This window comes from Stigmatopora argus, chromosome 4 (assembly GCF_051989625.1).
Source record: "Stigmatopora argus isolate UIUO_Sarg chromosome 4, RoL_Sarg_1.0, whole genome shotgun sequence".
Classification (NCBI taxonomy): domain Eukaryota; kingdom Metazoa; phylum Chordata; class Actinopteri; order Syngnathiformes; family Syngnathidae; genus Stigmatopora; species Stigmatopora argus.
Window position 1 is genome coordinate 22728403 of NC_135390.1, and position 25840 is coordinate 22754242.

Consider the following 25840-nt stretch of genomic DNA (forward strand, 5'->3'; position numbering starts at 1 on the left):
ATATATATACACACACATATATATATTTATATATGTGTGTGTATATATATATATATGTGTGTATATATATACATACACACACACATATGTGTGTATATATGTATATATATGTGTATATATGTGTGTATATATATATATATACACACATATATATATGTATATATGTGTATATATATGTGTATGTATATATATATATATATATATATATATATATATATATATATATATATAAATAAATGAACATTGTTCCTACTTTGCAGAAATTGACTTTAAATTTTAGTTGTTTTATGCAGCATGCGTCTTTTGTAGTTTGGGAAACAACTGGCAGAGTAAACGATGGAAAATTGCTATTAGTATTTGTCAGATGATCGTAAAGGAAGTCAATAATAATGTGAGGAGTGTACTTACGGCATGGCCCTCATCTCCCTGGTGTCCGGGGTTGCCTCGTTGTCCCGCCGTACCCTGAAAGAGGAAAATAGACATTGTCACCAGGGCCCCGACGTCCTAACCACTTATCCAAAGGGGAGTCCACGAGGGGGGGAAAAAACGGGCGAGGGGCGTTACCTTTGAACCCGGAGCACCCCAAATTCCATGCACGCCTTGGTGTCCCGCACACTTGCACATGAGGTTGCAGCACACCCGATTGGCCGCCGTCTCCTGTGGCGTGAGCCCACAAACACGCATGGTGGTCATCCCCAAGTGGACTTGATGGCTTTTAACTCCGCCCCCTGGCGCTCAACTCACAATGAGCTGGAAGACGCTGCTGTCCAGGCCCCGCATGCCGATGACCAGCGGCGTTTTGTAGTCGAACCCTCGGCCGAACTCCAGATCCTGCAGCCGTTCCGGGTGGGTGGCCCCCTCCAGGGCCACCACCAGCAACATGTCCACGCCTGCGGGGGGCGGAGACCGTCTTATTTGCGGATTTGGCACAGCAAAGAAGAAAAAACAAAACACATTTGCTGGTTCTTTTTTTTTACCGGACAATCGCAGCCGGTCCGATTCGTTCTCCAGCGTGACGACGTCTTCGTCCAGCCCGTCTGAGAAGATGATGAGAACCTGGATGACAACGAAGAGAAGACGTTGGGACTCGTTGTCTTGCGAGTGATCGCCCGATATGGCCTTTTCAGGACCGATAGCGATCGTTACCGTATTTTCGCGCATACAGACGCTTCCCTACTTACGAACGAGTTAGCTTTCGAGCGATTTTTCATAAGTTGAATTTGTTCGTAAGTTGCTCAGTGCTATATTTTGTATTATAATTTATGTTTAAGGCCTATATAAGTATATTGAAGGTTGATATAAGTGCATTTGTATGTTTAAGGCTTGTATCTGTTCCAGCTGCTGCCCTCTGGCAGACGCTATAAGACGCTATAGGTCCCACAAAGCACGGACAAATAGGCTTAAGGACAGTTTTTTTCCCCACATCCATCAGAAATCTAAACTTGCGGTAACATAACACACATTCCCTTCTGCGGTAATATGGAAAGATGTTTGGGTGGTGATCTGCCTCCTACTAGCTGACTGAAGTAAGGTAAGTGAAAGACAGTGAGAGGTAAGCGACCTGTATCCACAACAGCAGAATGCCAAATTACAAGTCCGTAACTTGCACTTATTTAGGTCTTTTGCCGAGTAAACGCAGCTTATGGAGAAGCACCACCAATTTCGTCACACGCAGTTTCTGCGGATGATGACAAGTTGGCTTTTTGTGTTGTTGATAATGACGACAGGGCCTATGTCCGATTATTATTATTATAAGTAACATGGATTGGTTTGTACTGAAAAAAACATTTAATAACATGGAGAGAATACATACAGTACTGTATACTTACATACATTAGAGAGAGAGAGAGAGAGAGATTTACTAGAAAGTGGCCGAAAGAAGCTATCTAATGACGATTGCAGTTTTCTTTTTTTCATCATAAATGATGCGGTAGCACTGTATGGCATCATTCAATTCATTTGCAAACTTTGTGCAACGTTCAATATTTGGGTCCTGCTGCTCGATCTTTATGTTTATAAATGGTACCGACGGTCGAACGATTCAAGTTGTATTCCCGTGCAACGCGCATCAAGCTTCGTTATTATTGCCACTCATTTCAAATGAAATGGCTTGCCTCTTCCTTGCACCTCCCTCACTAGAAGCCTTTCGCTTTTCACCAACCATATTGAATAATGGATGCACAAGATATTTTGTGTGGCCCGAGAAAGTAAATGATGAGTGCCGACTTTCTGTTTTAGGATCAAATTCAAATGAAGAGTATAGATGTATATTACATTTCCTGATTTTTTCCTCTTTGAAATCAATCATTGTCATTTTTTAATCCATTTTTTCTGTGTTTTTAGTTCAAAAATCATTTTGTAAAATCTAAAAATATATCCAAAAAGCTCAAATAAACATTGTTTTAGATCTATAAAAAAACGGAATATTCAGGGCTTTTAATTCAGTTCTTTTAATCCATTTATAAAAAAAAATCTAAATATTATATCTAAAATGGTCCGGCCCACATGAAATCGAGTTGACGTTAAAGCGGCCCGCCAACCAACCCGAGTCCGACACCCTTGGTCTCGAGTGGTTTGCGGGCCGCTTTAACGTCAACTTGATTTCACGTGGGCCGGATCATTTTAGATATACTATTTAGATTTTTTTAAATAAATTGATTGAAAGAACTGGATTAAAAGCCCTGAATATTCCGTTTTTATAGATCGAAAACAATGTTTATTTTAGCATTTTTTATATATTTTTAGATTTTTAAAAACAGAAAAAAATGTTTTAAAAAATGACAATTATTGATTTAAAATGGGGAAAAGCAGGAAATGTAATATACATCTACACTCTTCATTTGAATTTGATCCTAAAACAGAAAGTCGGCACTCATGATTGACTTTCCCGGGCCACACAAAATGATGCGGCGGGCCACATTTGGCCCCCGGGCCGCCACTTTGACACATGTGGTCTAGATGTAACGCTATATAAGCCGTACTCTCGATTCAGTCATCATTTTTTTGGCGACAAATACGGCGAATATGCGAGAAAATACAGTAATAGTTAAAGGAGGCTGAAAACCGATATCTGCAGTAAAATCTAAAAATATATTTTAAAAAAAGCTCAAATAAACATAGTTTTAGATCTATAAAAAACGGAATATTCAGGGATTTTAATCCAGTTCTTTTAATCCATTTATAAAAAAATATATCTAAATATTAGATCTAAAATGGTCCCGCCCCCGTGAAATCAAATTGACGTTAAAGCGGCCCGCGAACCAACCCGAGTCTGACACCCTTGCGTTAGGGGGAAAGAGTCGTAATCCCGATAGATTTCGTCATGTCAAGCGGTCGGATGAAAAAATGGCCGATACGGAAATCCGGCGAAAACCCGTTTGGTGGGCGGGTGACTCACCTTCACTCCGGCGTTGGACTTTTCCCTAAACTTGTCCCCGAAGGAGCGCAGCATGGCGCCGTCGAGGCGGGTGGCCACGTTCAATTCGGTGCTCAAGACCTTGGACACCACGTTGTCGCTGGGTTTGAAGGGTTCGAAGGCAAAGTCGTCCTGGCCCACGATCCGATAGCCCACGTTGGGTATGATGGGCCCGTAAATGGTGCAGCACAACTGCGGGATGGAGGACACTTTGTGGACGATCTCGGGCAAGAGGGTCTTCAGCTTGCTCTGACCGCTGATCAACGTCTCGCCCGGACGTCCACTTGTTTGGGAGACGTCGAAGCCCATGGCGATGTCGATGCTGCAGTCTAATTTCAAGGGAAAATGAATGCAAATTGGTCAAAAATGAAAAATGAAAATTCCCCCCAAAAAGGAAAAAGATGAAAATGGAAAAGAAGAAGTTAGTATTTGCAGTCACCTGAGTTTTAATGATTTTACCAAGGAATTCACTTCCCTGGCCTCGGTTCTAATGTCCAAAGAGCTCCAGTATTTGTATTTAATCATTAAACGCTGTTTTCGGCTGGATTTGACCGAATTTGAGAGCATTTTGAGCCGTTTGGTGAATGGACGTATATAGACGTTTTTTTGCCTCCATCGCGACATCATCGCGACATTTTGCCGAGGAATTCACTTCCCTGGGCTCGGTTCTAATGTCCAAAGAGCTCCAGTATTTGTATTTAATCATTAAATGCTGTTTTAGGATGGATTTGACCCGATTGCTGTCATTTTACGGCTCGGTTCTGCTACATCTGCCCGCCCAACAGTGCTTATTCCCGGGCTGCCATTGATGGTAGACTAACATTGATTTTTACTATCATTTGGACAACGCCGGCGGCGGGCCGGATTAAAAATCCTAACGGGCCGTAAATGGCCCGCGGGCCGAGGTTGAAAAACTTGTACACACGATCTGGGGTCGGGGCGAGCGCACGAATCCCGTTTCGGCGAAACCTCCGTTCGGCCGAATGAACGTTCGGCGGAACGTCCATTTGGCGACCTGCCCTTCGGCGAAACGTCTTTAGGCGAATCATCCTAGTACCGATGATGACGCTCACACTGGTACTCAGTGCGCTCAGGGAGGTTGTCTTTCTGCCCAGACCAACGAAAAATTAGAGGGAACATTGGTTGCAAGGACAACAGACTGAGCGGTTCACAGCTGTTCGAGCTCTCTCCCCATCCTGCAGTCTGGTAATAAACCTATTTCCTATTAAATTGATCCCACTCTTTCTTAACCTGTTCCTGAAGTTGTATTTTCAGATCTATCAACTTATATCCGTGTAAATACGGTACTTTTCGAGCTACATTTTGGAATTTCCAAATATTTTGGGTGTTTGTTAATGAACAGGGCCCGCGAAAATGGAAAGGGAAGCTAGATGAGGAAGTGATGGAGGAGAGCGTAGACGAGGAACCCACCGCCCCTTTGTCTGATCACCGAATTGCAGATGGTATCCACCACTTTTTGCCGGATCTCCGTCAAGGCGACAAAGCTGTCCACGGTGTGGTATCGGTCGTGTTTGCCGGCCATCTGCAGCAGCTGAGTTTCTCGGTAATTGCCGATGCCGATGACGAAGATCTCCACGCCCAGGGCTCGGAGGTTGTCCGCGGGGGTCTGCACCTCGTCAGTGGACTCGCCGTCGGTGATCAGCACCAGATTCTGCGGGACGTCGGCCGCCCTGCGAGATCCGTTGCCCTCCTGGAAGTAGTCCTGGATTTTGGCCAGGGCGTTGCCGATGTACGTGCTGCCCTTGCGTTGCTTCATGTCCATGATGTGCTTGTTGACGTCCTCTTCGCCCAAGTAGCGGTTCAGGTGGAACTCGTCCTGGAAGCTGTCGTCGAACTGGGCCACGCCCACGCGGAACAAATCCTGGCTGACGTTGAAGCTGCTGACCAACTGGGTGGTGAAGTTCTTCATGATGGCGTAGTCAGTTCCCTTGATGCTTTCCGATTGGTCCAGCAGGAAGACCAGGTCGGCTATACGCTTCCTGCAAACTGCCCCCCAAAAAATACGATAAATAAGAACAGCGTTGAAGAGAAGTTGTTTCCTTTTAATCCATAGGAGGATTTTTGCTAACGTTCTAATATTGATGTAGCGTTACGTAATATTTAGCCAAATTAGCCGCATGGACATTTTTTTCTCTCCTAGCATTGCGACTTTAATATCGAGTATTGCCGGAAAACTACATAACATTACGACTTTTTTCTCCTAATATTCAATGTAATCTTATACTTTGTAATATTACGACTTTTTATAATACTCAAAAGTATGACTTTATTCTTAAATGACTTTGGTACGTAGACGCTAATTTCGCTAAATTGCATCCTCATTTACTATATATCGCATCATTAAATATCATATTATATAAGGATGCTACGCAGCATTCGGACTTTGATCTGGGAATATGACATGAAAATTGCGTAACATTAAATCATTTTTCTCGTCATAATACAGTCAATTATATAGCATCAAGACTATAATATTCCGATTTAAATTCGGACTATAAGATTCCGATTTAAATTCGGACTATAAGATTCCGATTTAAATTCGGACTATAAGATTCCGATTTAAATTCGGACTATAAGATTCCGATTTAAATTCGGACTATAAGATTCCGATTTAAATTCGGACTATAAGATTCCGATTTAAATTCGGACTATAAGATTCCGATTTAAATTCGGACTATAAGATTCCGATTTAAATTCGGACTATAAGATTCCGATTTAAATTCGGACTATAAGATTCCGATTTAAATTCGGACTATAAGATTCCGATTTAAATTCGGACTATAAGATTCCGATTTAAATTCGGACTATAAGATTCCGATTTAAATTCGGACTATAATATTCCAATTTAAATTCGGACTATAATATTCCGACTTTATGAAAAACATGGTGTGAAATGAAAGATATGTAATAAAGCGACTTCAATCTCATAAGAATATGAGTGATATTACATAACATCATTTTCTTCTTGTTAATATTCGGACTTTTATCAGGATTACAAAACAAGCACAGTCGTACCTCTACTTATGAATGCCTCAAGGTACGAAATTTTCAGGATACAAAATCCCTCAGAATGTAAATGCATTTGCTGTATCCGTTATTTTATTTTGAAATTGTCCTGGAAACATTACTGTTTACTTTGGAGCCTCTCAGAACATATGCTAACGTTAGCTTCTTCCTTACTGTACTGTACTACTGCGCGAATAGAACACGTTTTTGCATGCTTGTTATTCATTTCATTAATCATTTTCTCATAATTTTCTTTCATTTTTATCTGTTTCTCGCATCTTTCTTACAAAATGTGGACACCGTCATTTTTAAAGGGTTGAGTTGGTCGTTTTTTTGAGGATCCTGGAACCAATTACGGAATTTACATATAAAGAACTGCTCTACTTACGGAATATTCAAAGTGACGAAAAAAGTTTGTCACTTTAGAGGTACGACTGTATGCGTGTTTTTGGGATGTGGGAGGAAAGCGGAGCACCCTGAGAAAACCCACTCAAGCCCGGGGAGAACGTGGTGAGGACCCACCTAGGATGGAACCCTCGGCCCCAAAAGTGCGAAGCTGACGTACCTTTCCGTTTTTATCCTAGCTAGCATCTTACCTGGCTTAGTGGCGGCGCAGAGCGCGCCGGTGATGTTCTTGCGCAAAGTTTCCAACGCGGCAAAATCATTGACGAAGAAGACTCGCGACAAATCGTGACCGGCCATGATCTCCAGCTCGCTCCTACTGGCTCCTATCACCCCGATGCTGAAGACGCTCACGCCCTTTTGTCGCAGGGCGTCGGACGTCACCTGCAGGTCGGCCGGTTCGGTTGCTTCGCCGTCCGTGATCACCATCAGGACCTGGGGGACGTTCTGCGCCGCCCGCCCGCCGTGCAGGGCGTCGAAGAAGGACAAGGAGTAGGCCAGGGCCTTCACGGTGTGGGTGTTTCCGAAAGGGAGCTTGAGCGCGGAGATGGCTCGAAGGACGTCCTGTTTGGAATCGTATTGGTCCAGGGTGAAGACCAATTCGGTGTCGTTGGCGAAGAGGAGGAGTCCGAAGCGAGTCTGGTCCTTTCCGACCGTGGTCAGGGAGACCGTGGACGAAATGAACTGCAGCATGCTGGTGAAATTGCCATCCACGCTGGTGGAGCCGTCCAGCAGGAAGATGATGTCCGCCTTCTCCGTCTTCTTGCAAACTGCCGGGGGAAAGCCAAGGGAAAAAGACGTCATCCGGTTGTGAATGGGTGGCCAACCAATCGCAGGGCACGAGGAGAACAATCAATCATAGCTGGTGACAATTTAGCCTAAAATTAGCTCAACATTCTCCGTTTTGCAATGTGGGCGGAAACCAGGGTACCCGGAGAAAACCCACACAAGCCTGGGGAAAAACACGGAAATGACACACGGGAAGGTCCGGAGCTGGGATGGAACCCACGACCCTAGAACGGCGAGGCCCACGCATTGGCCTAAAACTGACCTCTCGTCGGATTGCAGATCTCCAAGGCAATCTGGTTCTCCAAGTCCTTCAGGTCGTCGAAGTTCATCTCCAAGGAGACGCGTTCGGCCGACCCGCTGATATCCAGCAGCTGGGTGGCGTTGGCGTCCTCCACGCCGATGGCGTGGACCGTCACGCCCTTGAGCCTCAGCGCAGAAGCGTGCCCTTTCACGTCGTCCTGGGATTCCCCGTCGGTGATCACCACCAACCGTTGACTCACGCCGGGACGCCCCCCTCGGGCGGCGTCGAAGTAAGGCGTCACCCGGGCGATGGCCTCGCCCGTGAGCGTCCCGCCGCCGATCTGCCGCATGGCGTCCACGGCCCGCAGCATCTGGTCTTTGTCGAAGTCCAGGGGGAAGACCAGCTTCTGGAGGGTGCTGTACTGCATGATGCCCACGCGGATGTCGTCCCGTCCGATGTTGGACTTGTTGATGACCGATTTGACAAAGTCCTTCATTTTTTTGTAGTCGGGCGGGTAGATGCTCCCGGAGCTGTCCATCAGGAACAGGACATCGCCGGAGACGCCTTTGCAAACTGGGGACACGGGCCGGGCAAAAGACCACATGGGTCATTTTCACATTGGCATAGATATTATATTTGCCACGTGTCTGTTGGGGTTATTCTGGGATGTTATTATATGATCATTAATAGGTAATGAAGCTATATTTTAATTTGGGCTATATTTTAAGTTAGGACCGAGCAAGCTCGAGGACACTTGACAGGTCACCAAGTTCCGGGCCGAGGACTGTTGATCTGAGTTGGCAATGAAGATCTACCATGGACTCTTAAATTGCTTTGACTTGGATTCCGGCAAATGGCGATCATCGAATCAACTTCCGAAAATACTCGCATATTGTTTAAAAAAATACTGTCGCTCTGTTTACCTTATATGAAATTGTTTGCTTACTTGTGCAAATTCTTACGCAGGGGTTTTTGGTTTCCGACCTGATATGCAATTATTGTGGCAGTTGTTTTTTTGACCTTAAAGGTGTTATTCGGTTAGCTTATGCAATTGTTTGAATCAGATTACCTTAAGTGTTTTGATTATGCGCCGACAAAATGGACAGAGGAGGATGCCGTTTCTTCAGAATCATCTGGGACGAGGACGAGTCAGGGTGGATTCTCCTTGCAAGTTTGTAGCTAGAGTATGTCAATGATGTCTCTCTGTTTTCATTAAAGTATACCTAATAATAAACTTATCATGTCAATATTGTTTATTCATTCATTCATCTTATCCTCACAAGGGCCACGGGGGGGTGCTGGAGCCTATCCCAGCTGAATACGGGCACCACCCTGAATGGGTGGCCAGCAAATCGCACGGCACAAGGAGCCAAATCAGTCATAGCTAGTGACAATTTTTAGCCTACAATTAGCCTAGCATGTTTTTGAACAGGAAGGTCCGGACCTGGGATCGAACCCACGACCCCAGAACTGTGGGGCGCCCTGCGCAGTTGTTGTTTTTCTTTATTTTCTAGTGGCAACGGCATAAATAAATCGATGTAAAGGTATTTCTTTTTTAAAATAAATATGGAAATGTAGGAAATTTAAGATATATAAAATGAATTAAAATGTAAAAATGTCATATTTAAACGTTGTGAAATTAAATCATTTGGGTTGGAGGTAATATATATATATTAAAAAGAAGGAATATATTATTCAATATATAATTCAATTGAAAAGTCGGAACATTATGAGATTAATGTTGACGTACGGCTTTACGATATGATTAGATGTAAGTGGTGATATGACAACTTTGGTTATAAATTCCTATTTTTTTCGTCTTTCCGGGCGTGGCCTGATTGGCCGTGGGTCTCACCTTCGTATGTACAGATGTCGGTGACGATGTTTTCTTTGAGGGGGACCAGAGCGTCGAAATTATCGACGAAAAAGCTCCTCTTGGGGTCGCCGGAAATCTCGTCCAGCTCCTCCTTGTCGGCCTTCTTCACCCCCACGGCGTAGATGGTCACGCCCTGCGCTCGCAGCTTCTGGGCGGGCGCCTTGACTGAGTCATTGGACCTCCCGTCGGTGACCACCACCAGGAACTCGGGCACCTTCCCGCCCCGCGTCTCGGCGGCCCGTCGGAACTGCGGGATCATGAACTCCAGCGCCCTTCCCGTTTTCGTGCCGCCGCCCACATGGAAGATGTCCTCCACCGCCTGCCCCAGACTTTTGGCGTCCGAGTAGGCGCTCAGGTCGAATTCCAAGGCGGGGGTGTCGTTGAATTTGACCGCGCCCATGCGGACGTGCTGAGGCCCGATGCGGAAGGTGCTCACGAACTCCAGGATGAACTTCTGTACGTCCGCAAAGTCCCTGGGATAGAGGCTTCCCGAGTGGTCGATCAAGAAGAAGATGTCCGCTTGGTCGGTTTGCTTGCAACCTGGAACGGAAAACAATCCCTTTTGACTTTTTTTTCCATTCTTATTTTGTACTTCCTTGACAGGTTGAGATTGGCGCAACATGAAAACGCCAGTCCAGTTTCTTATCTCCCAATCGATATGAAGATAGCCATCAAATTATTACTGATTATTGTTAACTATTAAAAAAACTAAAGGGTCATGATTTTGCTTCAAAACCAACATTTGCGTGTCTGGCCATGATTAAACTGGGAAATTTGGACCTAGTGGAGGATTTTGGTGGGCTTTCATTGGCACAAAAACAAAATGGCGTTGACTTTCTCACCTATTTCATATCCCAGATGATGCTATTTACACATGTTGTAACAAATCTAATTGGCCCCAAAAAATTATACGGTAATCCCTCGAATATCGCGGTTCATGTAGACCAGACATGGCCGCAACAATTGAAAAATCACAAAATAGGGTAACCCCTTCAATAACTACCTTTTTTCTGACTCTGCTGAGTCTTACGAGTTTCGGCGTGGATTTACACATTTTTATGGACTATTTACAGTATTTTCACGACTATAAGGCGCACATAAAATTCTTAAATTTTCTCTAAAATAGACAAGGCGCCTTATAATCCAGTGCGCCTTATATATGGACCAATACTAAAATTGTTATCACGATAAAAGAAAATAAATCAGTCGATAGGACAACTACAGCAAGCAGCCCCCGACTCTACTATTTTCCCGTAGATAAAGTACTGCGCAATGACTGCTGGGATATAGAGTTTTTTTTGTCAATACACCCAATGGATTGTGGCCTGGCGATCGGCATCAACACTAGCTAGCTACTATTTGCGAATGGATTGTGGCCTGGCGATCGGCATCAACACAGTTGCGAAGCATGGAAGACAGCCTTGGAATAGTTACGCTAGCTACTATTTGCGAATGGATTGCGGCCGCCTGGACGAACGTATTAAACTCAGCGTTTTCGATGGACAATTGTTCAATTCGGACACAGAAAATGAGGACTTTGATGGTTTTGTGGGTGATGATGACGTGAGTAAGTTGTAAAATGGCTAAATAAAGTACAACCGAACCGAGTCTTGCTTCCGTTGCCTTTTTAAAAACGTGTTTTTAGCGTGCGGGTGTAGCGTGCATTTGGTGCATGCAGCACCAAATGAGTGTGTTCGCCGTTGTAGTATATTGATACTATTAGTGCAAAGTTATCACAACTGTCAACCTGGGCGTATTGACAAAAGGACTATATATCCCAGCAGTCACTGCGCACCGGAAATAGCGTCTGAGGCTGCTTCCATAGAGGCTGCTTCTGTAGACAGCGCTATTACGGTTCGATAATCATCCCTAATTATATATATATATATATATATGCCATGCCTGGCTGCGTCTAAAAGAACGGTGCGTCCTTTGTGTGTGTCAAATACAGAAATAGCACTCGTTATTGACACTGTGGCCAAAAATACGATGCGCCGAATTGTCGTGAAAATACGGTATCTATTTTTTTGAAATAATTAATAGCAGAAAAAACCGTGAAGAAGTGAATTTGCGATTAAGTGAAGTCGCAATAATGGAGGGAAGACTATCTTGGCTTCAGTGTCCAATAGACGCATTTTTGCCCGTGATTTTACTCATGGCTCTAGATCACGGGTAGGGAACCTATGGCTCGGGAGCCACATGTGGCTCTTTTGATGGGTGCATCTGGCTCTTTGCCAACCTGTGAGCTAAAATATGGAAATCGCTGGTGACAGAACGGAGATATTACATCTAAAACTGCTTTAATCTTATTTTTTTTTGCAGTAGATTCTTCTGGAATGCATCCTCATTGATTAGCAACAGCATAAGAATCTTTTAAAAAATATTCCGTTTTTTTCACTTTAAAAGTGGTGAAATTACTAAAAAAAAATTGAAAAGGCACTCGTTTACATGTATGTTTTTTGACTTTTAAATTTGTAGTATGGCTCACAAGCAATAACATTGGAAAATATGAATTGTTTGTGGCTGTCTTCGTCAAAAAGGTTCCCGACCCCTGCTCTAGACCAAAATCAAGGATTTTGCTGGACTTTCATTGAGAAAAAAAAAAAAAAATGACATTTGAATTTTTGTATCTGTTTCCACAAAATGACACACAAAATGGCTCCCGAGCCATAGGTTCCCTACCCGTGATCTAGAGCCATGAGTAAAATCACGGGCAAAAATGTGTCTATTGGACACTGAAGCCAAGATAGTCTTCCCTCCATTATTGTGACTTCACTTAATCGCAAATTTTGGCTTTAGGTCCCCAATAAACATTTTTGGCCACGATTACAGTTACCACTTTGGACCAAATCAATGATTTTGACGGGTTAAAATTGGCTAAAAACGGCCTCTGAGTTTTCCACTTATTTCCTATTCTAGTCTATGCTAGCTATCACATATCAAATTATTATTATTTTTTAAACTGAACGGGGGAGCCGCCACCACCACACCCTGATTTTTGACCCCCCACCCCACCCCCACCCCAGGCTCGCCACTGTCATCTGAGCGCCACCGCGGCCATCCTCACTTTCTTTGATGGTGTCTTTGATGACTTTGGCGCTAACGGATTCGCGCAGGATGTTGTGGCACACGATGCCCTGAAGTTTCTTCTCCAACATCTGGAGCTTGGTGTAGCTGTCCACTTGGAAAATGTGCTTGTTGGGCGGGTGGGACGCCATCTGCCTCAGCTGCTGGCGATCGGCGCCATTGACGCCCACCACGTAGATCTTGACGCCGGACCGTCGCAGCGCCAGAGCGGCGTAGTCCACCTCGTCCTGGGATTTCCCGTCGGTGATCACCACCGCCACCTGCTGGACCTCCTTGTCCTTGCGGCAGCCCTTTTTCTTGGTGAAGACGCTCTCCCGCGTGAAGTTGAGGGCGGCGCCCGTGTTGGTGCCGCCGCCTTTGTAGGGCATCATTTTCAGGTGCGTCAGCAGGTCGCGCTTGTCGTCGAAGGTGTTCAGGTAGAACGGCGCCCTGGCGGAGTCGCTGTACATGACCATGCCCACTTGCACGCCGGTCGGCGCCACGTCCAGCCCGCTCACGATGGAGTGCAGGAAGGAGCGCACCAGCTGGAAGTTGGAGTTGCTGCCGGACTCGTCCACCACGAACACCACGTCGGCCAGCTTGGCTCCTTTGCATTCTGTGGGAGGAGCAAACAAAAAAGGGGCGGTCTCACTCGTGTCCACGGTCTTCAAAAAGGATTTGGGGCATCGTCGCTTGTTACGGTCGTGCCTCTACTTAAGAAATGTAATGGTTCCAGAACTTTTTTCGTAACTTGAAAATTTGGTAAGCAGAAGTGTACTTTATATGTCAATTCTCTCATTCTCTCTTAACCCTTTCAAATTGGTCCAAATGTCCCAATTTTGTATGAGAAACACACAAAAATGAGAGGAAATGATAAGAAAATGATTTATGAATGTCTTAGAATGAATATGAAGCATACAAAATCTATCCGTGTTTGGTAACTTGGATCTTTTTAGTAGCTCGAGGCACTCATTTGCATATAATAAGCTATTGTAACCTGAAAATGTTGTGTCTAGATTCATTCGTAAGTAGAGGTATGACTGAAATTAATTTAAAATGAAGAAATGACAAAATTATTTTAAGAGAAAAATAAGGTGATTTTTTTTCAAAGAAAAATAAATTAAAAACAAAAGTTTTTTTTTTTAAATTACAGAAATTAATTTAAAATGTAGAAATGACAAAATGATTTTAAAGGAAAAATAGGATGATTTTTTTTTTCAAAATAAAATAAATTAAGTCATAAATGAGTAAGAGATTGTTGGCTATTTTACCCCATTTTGCCATTTCAGATATAATATTTAGATTTTTTTTAATAAATTGATTAAAAAAACTGGATTAATAGCCCTGAATATTCCATTTTTTATAGATCTAAAACAATGTTTATTTGAGCTTTTTTAATATATTTTTAGATTTAAAAAAAAAAAAGATTTTTGAACTAAAAACACAGGAAAAAAAATGGATTAAAAAATGACAATGATTGATTTAAAAAGGGGAAAATCAGGAAATTGAATATACATCTATACTCTTCATTTGAATTTGATCCTAAATGATGCAGATTTGGCCCCTGGTGCTAGAAAATGAATTTCATTTTACCTCCAGTCGGATATTCCGGAAGACCCTGGGCTTCCAAAGTGGCCTTGAGACCCGGAAGGAAGTTTGGGGGAGCGGCAGCGCCGGGAAGGCCGGGAACGCCGCCCAAATCCGGCGAACGGGGCAAAGGCGCTCCGAAATTGATGCCCACCACGTTGATTCCCTGGGCCTTCAGCAAACGAGATCGCTTGTCCACCTCGTCGCCGGAATCTACCCCGCTCAAGACGATGAGGAATTGGCGGACGCCCAAGTCCGCTCGGCTCCCCGCCTGCCCGGTGAAAAAGTGCGAGCGAGCGTACTCCAGAGCCGCGCCCAGGTCGCGCCTTTCGTTGCCCTGCGGGCGACGCAGGCGGAAACGGCGGACGGCGTCGGACACTTCTTTGCCGTTCCGGTGATCGTCCAGGTCGAACTCCACTCTGGTGTCCCGGGCGTACTGCGCCAGGCCCATGCGGTGCGCCGACAGGCCGATGGTTATTTGGTTGGTCAGTCGGACCAGGAGGTTCCGGGCCTGTTGGAACTCGTTCTGGGTCAAGCCGCTGTCCACCAGGAAGAAGATGTCCGAGAACTTTTGGGCCAAAGCTGAAAAGCCACATAAGAGACAGATTTTGATCTGCTTTCTAAACAAACACTTTAGCCCAAGGGTTTCAGACTCGGGTAGTTGAGAGGGCCGCTTTAACGTCTACTCAATTTCATGTGGGCCGGACCATTTTAGATATATTTGTTTTAAATAAATGGATTAAAAGAACTTGATTAAAATCCCTCAATATTCATTTTTTTGATAGATCTAAAACAATATTTATTTTAGATTTTTTAAATATATATTTTAGATTTTACAAAATGATTTTTGAACTGAAAACAGAAAAAATGGATTAAAAATTACAATTATTGATTCAAAAGGGGGAAAATCAGGAAATTTAATATACATCCATACTTTTCATTTTAATTTGATCCTAAAACAGAATGTCGGCAGTCATGATTTACTTTCCCGGGCCGCACAAAATGATGCGGCGGGCCAGATTTGGCCCCCGGGCCGCCACTTTGACACATGTGCATTAGCTTATTCACACCGACAAATAAGTGTTTTACACAATCAAAACGATAAGAATAAGACCATTCACATAACTAACCGCTCATTTAGCATCCACAATAATGAATAACTACAGTCAGTACAGTACGTTTACGAGGTTAACTATGCTAGTGTAGTGAATAGTCACTAGCCGCTAGCGCTAGCTTCGTGCTAATCGCTAATTAACGTGATATTTACACAAGAAAGACAGTTTGAATCCCGTAACAATAACCACCGCGTTAAGAACACCGGTTGGTTCTCATGAATACTTAAACAAGATATAATTTATCTAAATAACATTAGAATTTAACATGGAAGTTTAGCATTAACCATTGCTTACCGGAGCTCAACATGGCGACCACAGCTCTTCACCTCAAAATAAACGCACACTTGTTCATTAGAACAAGTAAGCAACTCGTTAGACATCAAAATAAATGTTATAATCATTATTATTCCTGACTGAGGGGCAATTGCTCTGAGGTACAGTGCGCCTAGCAACTGACGTCATCATAACTTAATGAGCGACCCCGGTGCGCCTAGCAACTGACGTCATCATATCTTAATGAGCAGCCGCGGTGTTGTTGTTGTGTCCGTGCCCTGTGATTGGCTGGCAACTCAGACTTGGCTGGGATAGGCTCCCGCAACCCTTGCGAAAATTATTGAATAAATGAATGTTTTATTTTTTTACATTGCATTATGTTGGTACCATAAAATAGACAAGAGCTATTTTGTATAACTATCAAAGAAAAGTGTATTATTCCAAATCAATAAAACTGAATACAGCACTTTCAAAATAAACCATTACAAAGCCACTCTTATTAAACGATGAATCAAAGTCGCAGATTTTAATTCCAAGCTTTTTCTAGGTTAGGTTTTATGAGTAAGTAAATAGTTAAGTTGGTACGTTAGTCGGTCGGAAGAACAAAGCACAACATGATAAAAACTATACCCAAATTATATCTATTTTTTAACCATTTATACACTCATTTTCTGTCGCTTTGTGGGTTTGGCTAAAATACAGTCAAGTACTTTTGGATTTCTAGGAAGAGAAAATGACCAAAGTCCAACCTCTCATGTGCAGAAATATTAGTTTATGACTAATGTGTGGCGTCCAGGAGCTAAAATCTGTTAGCGCCGCTTGCCAAAGCTGGCAGCTGCTTTTTGATTTACAACATGTGATTTTATGTGGAAACTTCTCACAGAAAACAAGCATCGACACAGAATTTTTCCAGTTGTGTATTTTGGCTAGCGACCGCCGCGGTGTCTTTTGTTCTACGTTGTTGTGCCAAGAAATCGGCGGCAGGCCGGATTAAAAATCCTAACGGGCCGTATATGGCCCGCGGCCCGAGGTTGAAAAACTTGTACACACACGATCCGGGGGCGGGGCGAGCGCGCGAATCCCGTTTCGGCGAAACCTCCGTTCGGCCTAACGTTCACTAGGCCGAATGAACGTTCGGCGGAACGTCCATTCGGCGACCTGTCCGTCTGTCAAACGTCTGTCGGCGAAACGTCTTTAGGCCAATCAACCGAGTACCCCCGTATCTCCTCACCTTGCCTCTGGTTATCCACATAGGTGCACACGGTCTCCAGCAGACCGTCGGTCAATTTGCGAAGATCTTGGAAGCTGTCGATGTAGAAGAGAAAGTTCTCCTCGGGCCGGTTGGCGATGGCTCTCAGCTCCTCCCGGTTGGCGTCCCCCACCCCCACGGCGAAGACGATGACCCCGTGCTGCCTCAGGCGCCGGGCTGGCTCCAGCACCTCGTCGGTCGAGTCGCCGTCCGTCAGCACCACGGCGATCTGGGGAACCCTCTGGCCGATCCGGCTGCCCCCGCTCTCGTTAAAGAAGTGGGTCCTCACGAAATCCAGGGCCAGGCCCGTGAAGGTGTTTCCCGACCGGTAGGGGAACTTGTCCAGTTGGGCCAGCACCGACTTCTTGTCCGGGTGGTCTTTCAGCAGGAACTCCTGATGGGGCCGGTCGCTGTACTGCGCCAGACCCACGTGGACTTTGTTGGGAGCCACGTCCAATCCGGAGACCACGGATCGGAGGAACAAGCGGACCTCCTGGAAGTTGGCGTTGCCAATGCTGCTGAAGCCGTCCACCACGAAGACCACGTCGGCCCTGTTGGCTTTGGCGCATTCTGCGAAAAAAGGGGGGGGGGGGGTGACAGGAAATGGCCCAAGTTTGAATTTCATCAAATTCATTCATTCGTCTTTCGGAAAGGTCGCGGGGTCGCCGAAGCCCATCCCGGCTGATTCGGGGCGGAAGGCGGACCACGCCTTAGACTGGTCGCCGCTCTGCCCTCGGGCAACACGGAGACACGACACAAGACGACCATTCGCACTCACAATCATAATCGCCACCAGCGGGAATCGAACCAACGGCAGAGTGTGATAATAACGAAGCTTGATGCGCGTTGCACGGGAATACAACTTGAAGCGTTCGACCGTCAGTACCATTTATAAACATAAAGATGGAGCAGCAGGACCCAAATATTGAACGTTGCACAAAGGTTGCAAATCAATTGAATGATGCCATACAGTGCTACCGCATCATTTATGATGAAAAGAAGAAAACTGCAATCGTCATTAGATAGCTTCTTTCGGCCACTTACTAGTAAATCTCTCTCTCTCTCTCTAATGTATGTATACAGTACTGTATGTATTCTCTCAATTTAATTAAATGTTTTTTTCAGTACAAACCAGTGTGTGTTACTTATACAAGCCTTAAACATACAAATGCACGTATATAAACCTTCAATATACTTATATAGGCCTTAGACATACATTATAATACAAAATATAGCACTGAATCAACTTACGAACAAATTCAACTTATGAACAATCGCTCGGAAACGAACTCGTTCGTAAGTAGGGGAGCGCCTGTATGCGCGAAAATACGGTAACGATCGCTATCGGTCCTGAAAAGGCCATATCGGGCGATCACTCGCAAGACAACGAGTCACAACGTCTTCTCTTTGTTGTCATCCAGGTTCTCATCATAAGTAAGTAGGGGAGCGTCTGTATATATATATATATATATATATATATATATATATATATATAACAGATTTTTTTCCTGCATCGAAATCAGGTCAATTAAAAATAAAGTGAGTTATCACTTAGCAATGAATTTTAAACTCTGTGACATTGGCAAAGAAGACCATTTCCTAATTGGAGATTTTCTTTCTCGACATTCCGGAGCTCTCGCGTCAATGGCGCCCAATGAATCAAAGATACACCAAAGCTAAGCCATCAGTCCACATGTTTCTGCTCTCAGTAGAACCTCAATGTTGATGTTAACTTTTATACCCAATCAAATTCCTTTGAATTAAAATCCCACAACAGATGGACTTGGAGCAATGTGCTGTTTTTTTCCCCCCAAAAGGAATCGGAGTTGGCTTTGATGGTTCTTGCACAATTCTTGATGGATTGCATAAACTTATTTTTTTCTTTTTTTTCTTCATGCGTTGCCATTTTTCATACTCGTAAAAATTCAAAGAAACGTCACCCTTTTTTTTTTTTTTACAAATTATCTGCATATTTATGATATTATTTATGTTTCAATTATATTTGTTTAGCTCTAGTGTATATCATTTTTCATGCCTATTTATTATGTGCGCACTTTATGGTGAAGCTTTGAATTTCATTGTAAGATGACAATAAATGCATTCAATTTTTTTCACGGATTCATTTTTTTGCAACTTAGTTTTCGTGACTGATTTTTTTTAATTGGTTGTTTTTGCAGCTTGGTTTTTATTTTAAGAAATATTATTATTTTTTTGTTTTGTTCATTTTTTATTTTATTTTAATCGGTGTTTCAAATTAGCCACATATTTTGCAACTTTAGTGCCATGGAATATTCCAATTTAGCTCTCGAGCTAGTTTTTTAAGATCCAGGTCATTCAAGGTGACTGCGCTAACGCTAACGCTAACGCTAACGCTAACGCGGTGCATTGCCAAAAAAGCTTTTCCAACGAGTCCAACTTAAGCAACCATATGTGCGTTGTGCATACAGTAAATCGTTGCCAATCATCTGAGACCAATAAAACGGAACAAAAGCTGTTTATAATGTGGTGTTGACTTACCGAAAATGAATAAATTGCACTCTTGAGCAATGTTGAACCCGCATATTATGGGAATGTGCAAGCGGGGGAGAATAAAAGAGGTTGAGTGGAAACATCTTGGGCTAAATGATATTTTCTGGTTGGGATAATTCACGGGAAAAATCATTATTAAGTGTAAACCAAGAATATAATCATTGTATAAATGGAGTCGCAAATATTACCCTGCCTGCTGCTGACCAGAGTTAGTCTCCGACACCCCCGTACACCATTGTGAAGGTAAACAGTACAAATTTGTAATTCAAAAAATAGTTTGGTTAAAGTTTTCCTCAATATTCAATTTTTTTTTTATTGTAATGAGATTTTTGTTTCTATTTGAACTTCGTATGTATTTTTTTTTTAATTTAGGTTTCCAATTTTTGGTTGAATTTTTCCATTTAGTTTTCGATATTTTAATCTTCATTAGTATTTTGATTTACCGTAATTTAATCTAGGCTTATATGTGAATAGTTTTTTTGCAAATTTGGTAGGTATGGCTTATGAAAAATTGCTGTAATTGCAATCATGTTTTTTTCCATGTAAATGGCATTAATTACATGTAAAGGGTTAATTTTGCTGATTAAGATGGCCGCAGTGTGTGGTTTTTGTGCGTGTGAGATGGTGCTCTATACGTGCTGGAATGCAGGAAGTGAGGTCATAGCGGCCAAACGACACCTACCGATCTTCTGTGCGCCGTTGCCATGGATACGGATGGCCAGCAAGAGAAGGAGGAGACTCCGCCCCCACGCCATCCCGATTACTTTCTCCTGAAACGAGAGCGGCAAGCGTAAATATTCCGAAGGAAAACCACACGCTCTTGTGCTATGACGGGCTGAAGGCTGACGGGCTGGCCAATGGGGTACTCGCTACTAAGTGGAATGGTCATTTTGCACGAGGTCCGCCATTGACCTCCAATTTGGAGTGGGAGGGGCAAATGAAGAAATGCCCCTCCCACTCCAGATTGGAGTTCAAGCGGCGTCAATGGCGGCCGATGAGTTAACAAGGAAGTGGTCTGAAAATGTCCGCAAATGAACAGGAATTGACACAAATCTGGGATTGAACCCACGACCCCAGCCCGGCGAGGCCCATGCGCTAACCACCGGGAGATGCTAAACATTCAACAAAAAATGAACAGGAAATGACCCAAAATGTGCAGGAAATGACACAAAAACCACACAAATTGAACCCAGAGCGCCCCCTAGCGTACAGTTCGGCCCAAAATGAACAGGAAGTGTACCGAAAGCCACAGGATTTAAAAGAAAGTCACCCGAAAAAGCCCTGAAATCACCCGGAATAACCAATAGGCAGAAAGGGCCCCACCATCAACAGGAAATGACCCAAAATGTGCAGTTCGTGAGTCCAGAACGCCCCAAAATGTACAGGAAATGACACAAAAACCACACAAAGTGAACCCAGAGCGCCCCCTAGCGTACAGCTCGGCCCAAAATGAACAGGAAGTGTACCGAAAGCCACAGGATTTAAAAGGAAGTGACCCGAAAAAGCCCTGAAATCACCCGGAAGTAGCCAATAGGCAGAAAGGGCCCCACCATCAACAGGAAATGACCCAAAATGTGCAGTTCGGGAGTCCAGAACACCCCAAAATGAACAGGAAATGACACAAAAACCACACAAAGTGAACCCAAAACGTGATTTTAGACTTTGGACTCCGGTCTGAGCGAGGCCGCCAATGCCACTGATGTTATTTGTTAGCGAGGAGTCACTTCCTGTTGCATTAGACGGACCGCAGATGTCTGCTACCAGAGCCATCTGCTTGCGTTTAAAGCCGCGGCTTCGACCGTGGCGAGCGCCAAACTCTTTGGAATGCGGTCCGCCTGCCAGCCCGACGCAAGAAGATCATCGAGATGATTGCGAGGAAAAACGAGAAGGAGTCGTAGGGTTTAAAAACGTCAAATCGAGGATCTCGTTCGAGGAAAACCGCCGTGAAAGATCCAAAGCTAACGCTAATGTTTTTTTTGGGCTAATAAATCTTGTGTTTTTTTTCCCACAGGAAGTCGTTGAGTCAAACGGCGATTAAACAGAATTTGTTATGATAAGACGTGTCTCAAAAATGACATTAGTGCGGTCATTTTCATTTTTATGACTTGAACGGGTTCATTTTAGGCTGCTTAGGTTACTTCCTGTTCTTTTTAAGACATTCTAGGCTCAATTCTCGTACTTTTTGCAGCACGACGAAGACACTTGTAGTTTTAAGAGCAATTTTACGGGGAGACTACCATACATTTTGGATGGTTTACTATGTGAGTGAGTGCGAGCCCCCCCCAAAAGGTTAACGGGGCAGCTGCATGTATTTATCGCAGATGAGAGGAGGGCTTACACATGGGATGAAGATGTTCATAAATTAGCTTGCCTCAAGCGGAATGTATGTATGCGTGTCAAAAAGCCGCTTTTATGGCCTCGTGAAGGAAGATAACGGTGAGAGACGATAAGTCAACTAAAGACCGACAGCACAAAAATGCCTTTTTACAAGTAACGTTTTTGGATATATCCAATATATACATATATATTTTTAAATCAAACAAATAACTACGTAACTGGGCCACTTCCTGTTCTTCTTTGGCCATTTCTTGTAGCTAATTGGGCATTTCCAAGTCACTTCCTGTTGATTTGCTGGCACTTACAAGTCACTTCCTGTTGTCTTTAGGGAATTTTTGGGTAACCAGTTAGCCGATATTGACGTCCGATGGTGAGTGGCGGCTAAACATTTGATTTGGAGTCACTTTCTGTACACTTTGGTAGATTCTGAGTCACTTCCTGTCCTTTTTTGGCCATTTCTTGTTGCTAAAAAGCCTTCGAAAGTCACTTCCTGTTGCCTCTAGGGAATTTTTGGCTAACCACTTAGCCGATATTGACGTCCAATGGTGAGTGGCGGCTAAACATTTGATTTGGAGTCACTTTCTGTACACTTTGGTAGATTCTGGGTCACTTCCTGTCCTTTTTTGGCCATTTCTTGTTGCTAAAAAGCCTTCGAAAGTCACTTCCTGTTGCCTCTAGGGAATTTTTGGCTAACCACTTAGCCGATATTGACGTCCAATGGTGAGTGGCGGCTAAACATTTAATTTGGAGTCACTTTCTGTACACTTTGATGGATTCTGGGTCACTTCCTGTTGATTTTGAGGCATTTCCAGGTCACTTCCTGTTGCCTATAGGGAATTTTTGGCTAACCACTTAGCCGATATGGACGTCCAATGGTGAGTGGCGGCTAAACATTTAATTTGGAGTCACTTTCTGTACACTTTGACGGATTCTGGGTCACTTCCTGTTGATTTTGAGGCATTTCCAGGTCACTTCCTGTTGATTTTGAGGCATTTCCAGGTCACTTCCTATTAGATTTAGGGCACTTGTGGCTCACATTCTATTCATTCTTGCTTACTCGGAGATGATTTGGAAGCAAGACGGGCAACGAGTTCAGTACTTGTTGCGTATTAGTTTACACATGGTGTATTTGCATAGAACAGGGGTCGGGAACCTTTTTGAAAGAGAGAGCCATAAACAATTACTATTTTCAAATGTTATTCCTTGAGAGCCATACTCACAATTTAAAAGTCAAAATACATGAAAATGTGCCAATTTTTTTAGTCATTTTACCACTTTTAAAGTGCAAAAAGTATTTGAATTCTTTTGACAACATTGTTACGCTGTTGCTAATCAATGAATATCAATGAGTATTAATGAGAGAATAGATGCAGAAGACTCTAATGGAAAAAAAAATCAATGCCACAGTGCCGACGTGACGTTCCTATTGGTGCATTCAGGACTCGGCTCTCTCACCACCGGTTTCCATATTTTAGCTCAGAGCCATATGCAACCATCAAAAGAGCCACATGTGGCTCCCGAGCCATAGGTTCCCTACCCCTGGCATAGAAGTTGAGTTTGAAGGCGGCCAGGCGAAACAGAGCTCCCCCAAAGAAGGGGGCCCTTCTAACGCAAAGCATGTGACGCTAATCACGGCCAGACAACTTGATGGACTTTGTTTACGCGCTTGGCTGAAACGGCCTCCTCGGCTTAAGGTTTTCGCCGCTAGATTAACCGGGAAGGAGGGAGGGAGGGGCCTGGTTTACGGGGAGCGCCCCATTGGTTCTCGGTGACGCCATTTGAAAAATGAGCGGGGCCTTGGAGGGTCCAAGGGCAGCGGTTCTTGATCCAGGTTTGGCTTTCATTTGGGCTGCTCCTGTTTGTCTCGCTGCTGATTCTATTCCCGTTCTTGCCATTCCTGCTCCCGTTCCTTCTCCTCCGTATCCTTGTTCCTATTCCTTCTCCTGATGGAGTCGTTCCCGTTGGTTGCCCTCATTCTAGAACTCACTCTTGTTCCCATTTGGTTGTTATTCTCTTTCCACTTCTCCTGGTTTCCAGCCTCCTTCCTGCTTTTATTCCACTTTGTTCATTCCGTATCATTTGGAACATTTGGCTTTGCCCGTTGTCACGGATGGCTCCCGTCCGATTCCCACTCCCCTATTTCTATTCCTGTTTTCGCCATCCGGGTCGAAGGACCAAATGATGGATTAATTATTAATACAATTTAATTAACATGGAAGACATCTTTAAACATACACTGATTACAACTTGCAAGGAGAAATCACTCATGACACGCCTTCGTTTCTGACGAGCGGCATACTCTTCTCATCTATTTAGTCGCGCCATACTCGAAACATTTAATGTCATCTGATTCAAAACAATCGCATAAGCTAACCGAATAACACCATTAAGGTCAAAAAACAACTGCTCCTATTAGATCGAAACCAAAAACACCTGCGTAAGAATTTGCAGTATAAGCATAATCATTTCTTTAGAAGGTAAATTGCCGGCGTCCCAGTCAAAGCAATTTAGGAGTCCTTTGTAGATCTTCAATGCGAACTTGCATCTGGGTGTCTGGCTTGCATCGAGGTCTATCTCCCACTAAACAGTCCTTGGAGCGTCAACAAGCTGGAGCCAGCTGTCCTGGAGGGTGACCTCCAGTTTGCCCCAGTCTCAAATTAAAGACACTCTTGTACAAAAGTCATTCAAATGCATACATCTATAATATTATCCAGAATAACCCCAACACCGCTCCTATCCTTTCTCTACTCCCCGTCCCGCTAATCATGGCGGTTTTCGCCGATTGGCTATCTGTCCTTCCTATTTTTGAGCCTTTTCGTCCTTCTCGTCTCCGCAGACATGTTACGTCAGAGCGCCGATTCTTGAAAAGCCATTAGCAGAACAACAAACATATTCAAGTGGATTCCATTTGGATCACGACGGACGGCCATCTGGATCCGGTGGGCAATTTGGACGGCCCAGCCTGTAAAAGGTCCACTTGTTTTTTTTCTGCTGCGATGCGACCAATGGCAGCTGCTATGGCCAAAGGCCGTCCTCGTACTGTCGCGCGTCCCATCTGGAGAACAGATGCGCTTTTTTGGGCCGCGTCCCCATTTCGTCTGGTCCCAAAACCAGCTTCATATTTTCACTTGAAGAAGAAATCGAGGAATTGAAACGGCGCTAAGACAAACGCAACCTTGGCCGGCTCGCCGTATTTCAGGAACGCGGCGCTCGGTCCACCATGCCAAGTCCATTTCCCAGCCCGGCGCGCAGCGTCGACGCTTTTACTGGCGGTTCTGGTCTTCTCGCCGCTGGAATATTCAAAAGTCCCCTCGCTCGCTAACAATCCATCACGATGACTACGTCATTATTAAATCTGGACAGAACGACATTTACGGGCTAAAACATTCATCAAGCGGGAATATTTATGAGCCTCCATCGGTGGGGAAAGAGAATAGCGACACCGCTAAAAGAATGAATAGAAACACATTGAAAAGGTCAGCCGGAAAATAGCATGTCATGCTAGGGCGCTAACATCATGTCACGGGGAGTATTAAGAAATGTTCTCGGGGATTGGTCGCCTTACCCAGGATGAGCGTCAGCTCGTCCAATGGCGTGGCGTCCGTCCAATTGGAACGACATGTTGATCGCGTTGTGTTCGTGTCCTCCAATGACTCTCTTTTCAGCTAATATAGTTCATTAGGCTCAAAGAGAAGGGGGCGGGGCAACACACCTGCCACTGGTTGGTGCGTCCGGTATTTAGGAACACCTGCTCCAATCAGTGCATTGTCCGAGTATTGCTTGCCCCGCCCTTGCTTCGCCGACTTTTTATCAAGTGGGATGGCTGGGACAGGATTAAAAATTTCATTGGAACCTTGCCCCTACCAACATGGCCGTCTTGAAGAGGACAAATTGAATAGAGGCATGAAAGTTTTTTTCATGCCCCTACCAACAT

General features: G+C 44.1%; 1 protein-coding gene across 2 annotated transcripts in view; it reads right to left on the minus strand.

The window, feature by feature from the left end:
* col6a4a (collagen, type VI, alpha 4a) overlaps positions 1–25840 on the minus strand; it is a 47687-nt gene that overhangs the window by 18370 nt on the left and 3477 nt on the right. The window contains exons 2-14 of one of the 2 annotated variants that reach the window (XM_077597650.1): positions 20252–20339; positions 17023–17610; positions 14410–14985; positions 12818–13432; positions 9730–10290; positions 7896–8447; positions 7039–7614; positions 4847–5422; positions 3398–3744; positions 978–1056; positions 745–890; positions 565–657; positions 409–462 (exon numbers count right to left, since the gene is read on the minus strand). In XM_077597650.1, coding sequence (XP_077453776.1) covers positions 409–462; positions 565–657; positions 745–890; positions 978–1056; positions 3398–3744; positions 4847–5422; positions 7039–7614; positions 7896–8447; positions 9730–10290; positions 12818–13432; positions 14410–14985; positions 17023–17610; positions 20252–20324 — 4836 coding nt within the window. In that variant the 5' untranslated portion in view covers positions 20325–20339. Of the gene's footprint in view, positions 1–408; positions 463–564; positions 658–744; positions 891–977; positions 1057–3397; positions 3745–4846; positions 5423–7038; positions 7615–7895; positions 8448–9729; positions 10291–12817; positions 13433–14409; positions 14986–15812; positions 16005–17022; positions 17611–20251; positions 20340–25840 lie in introns of those variants that run through there. The other variant, XM_077597651.1, reaches the window with a different exon arrangement.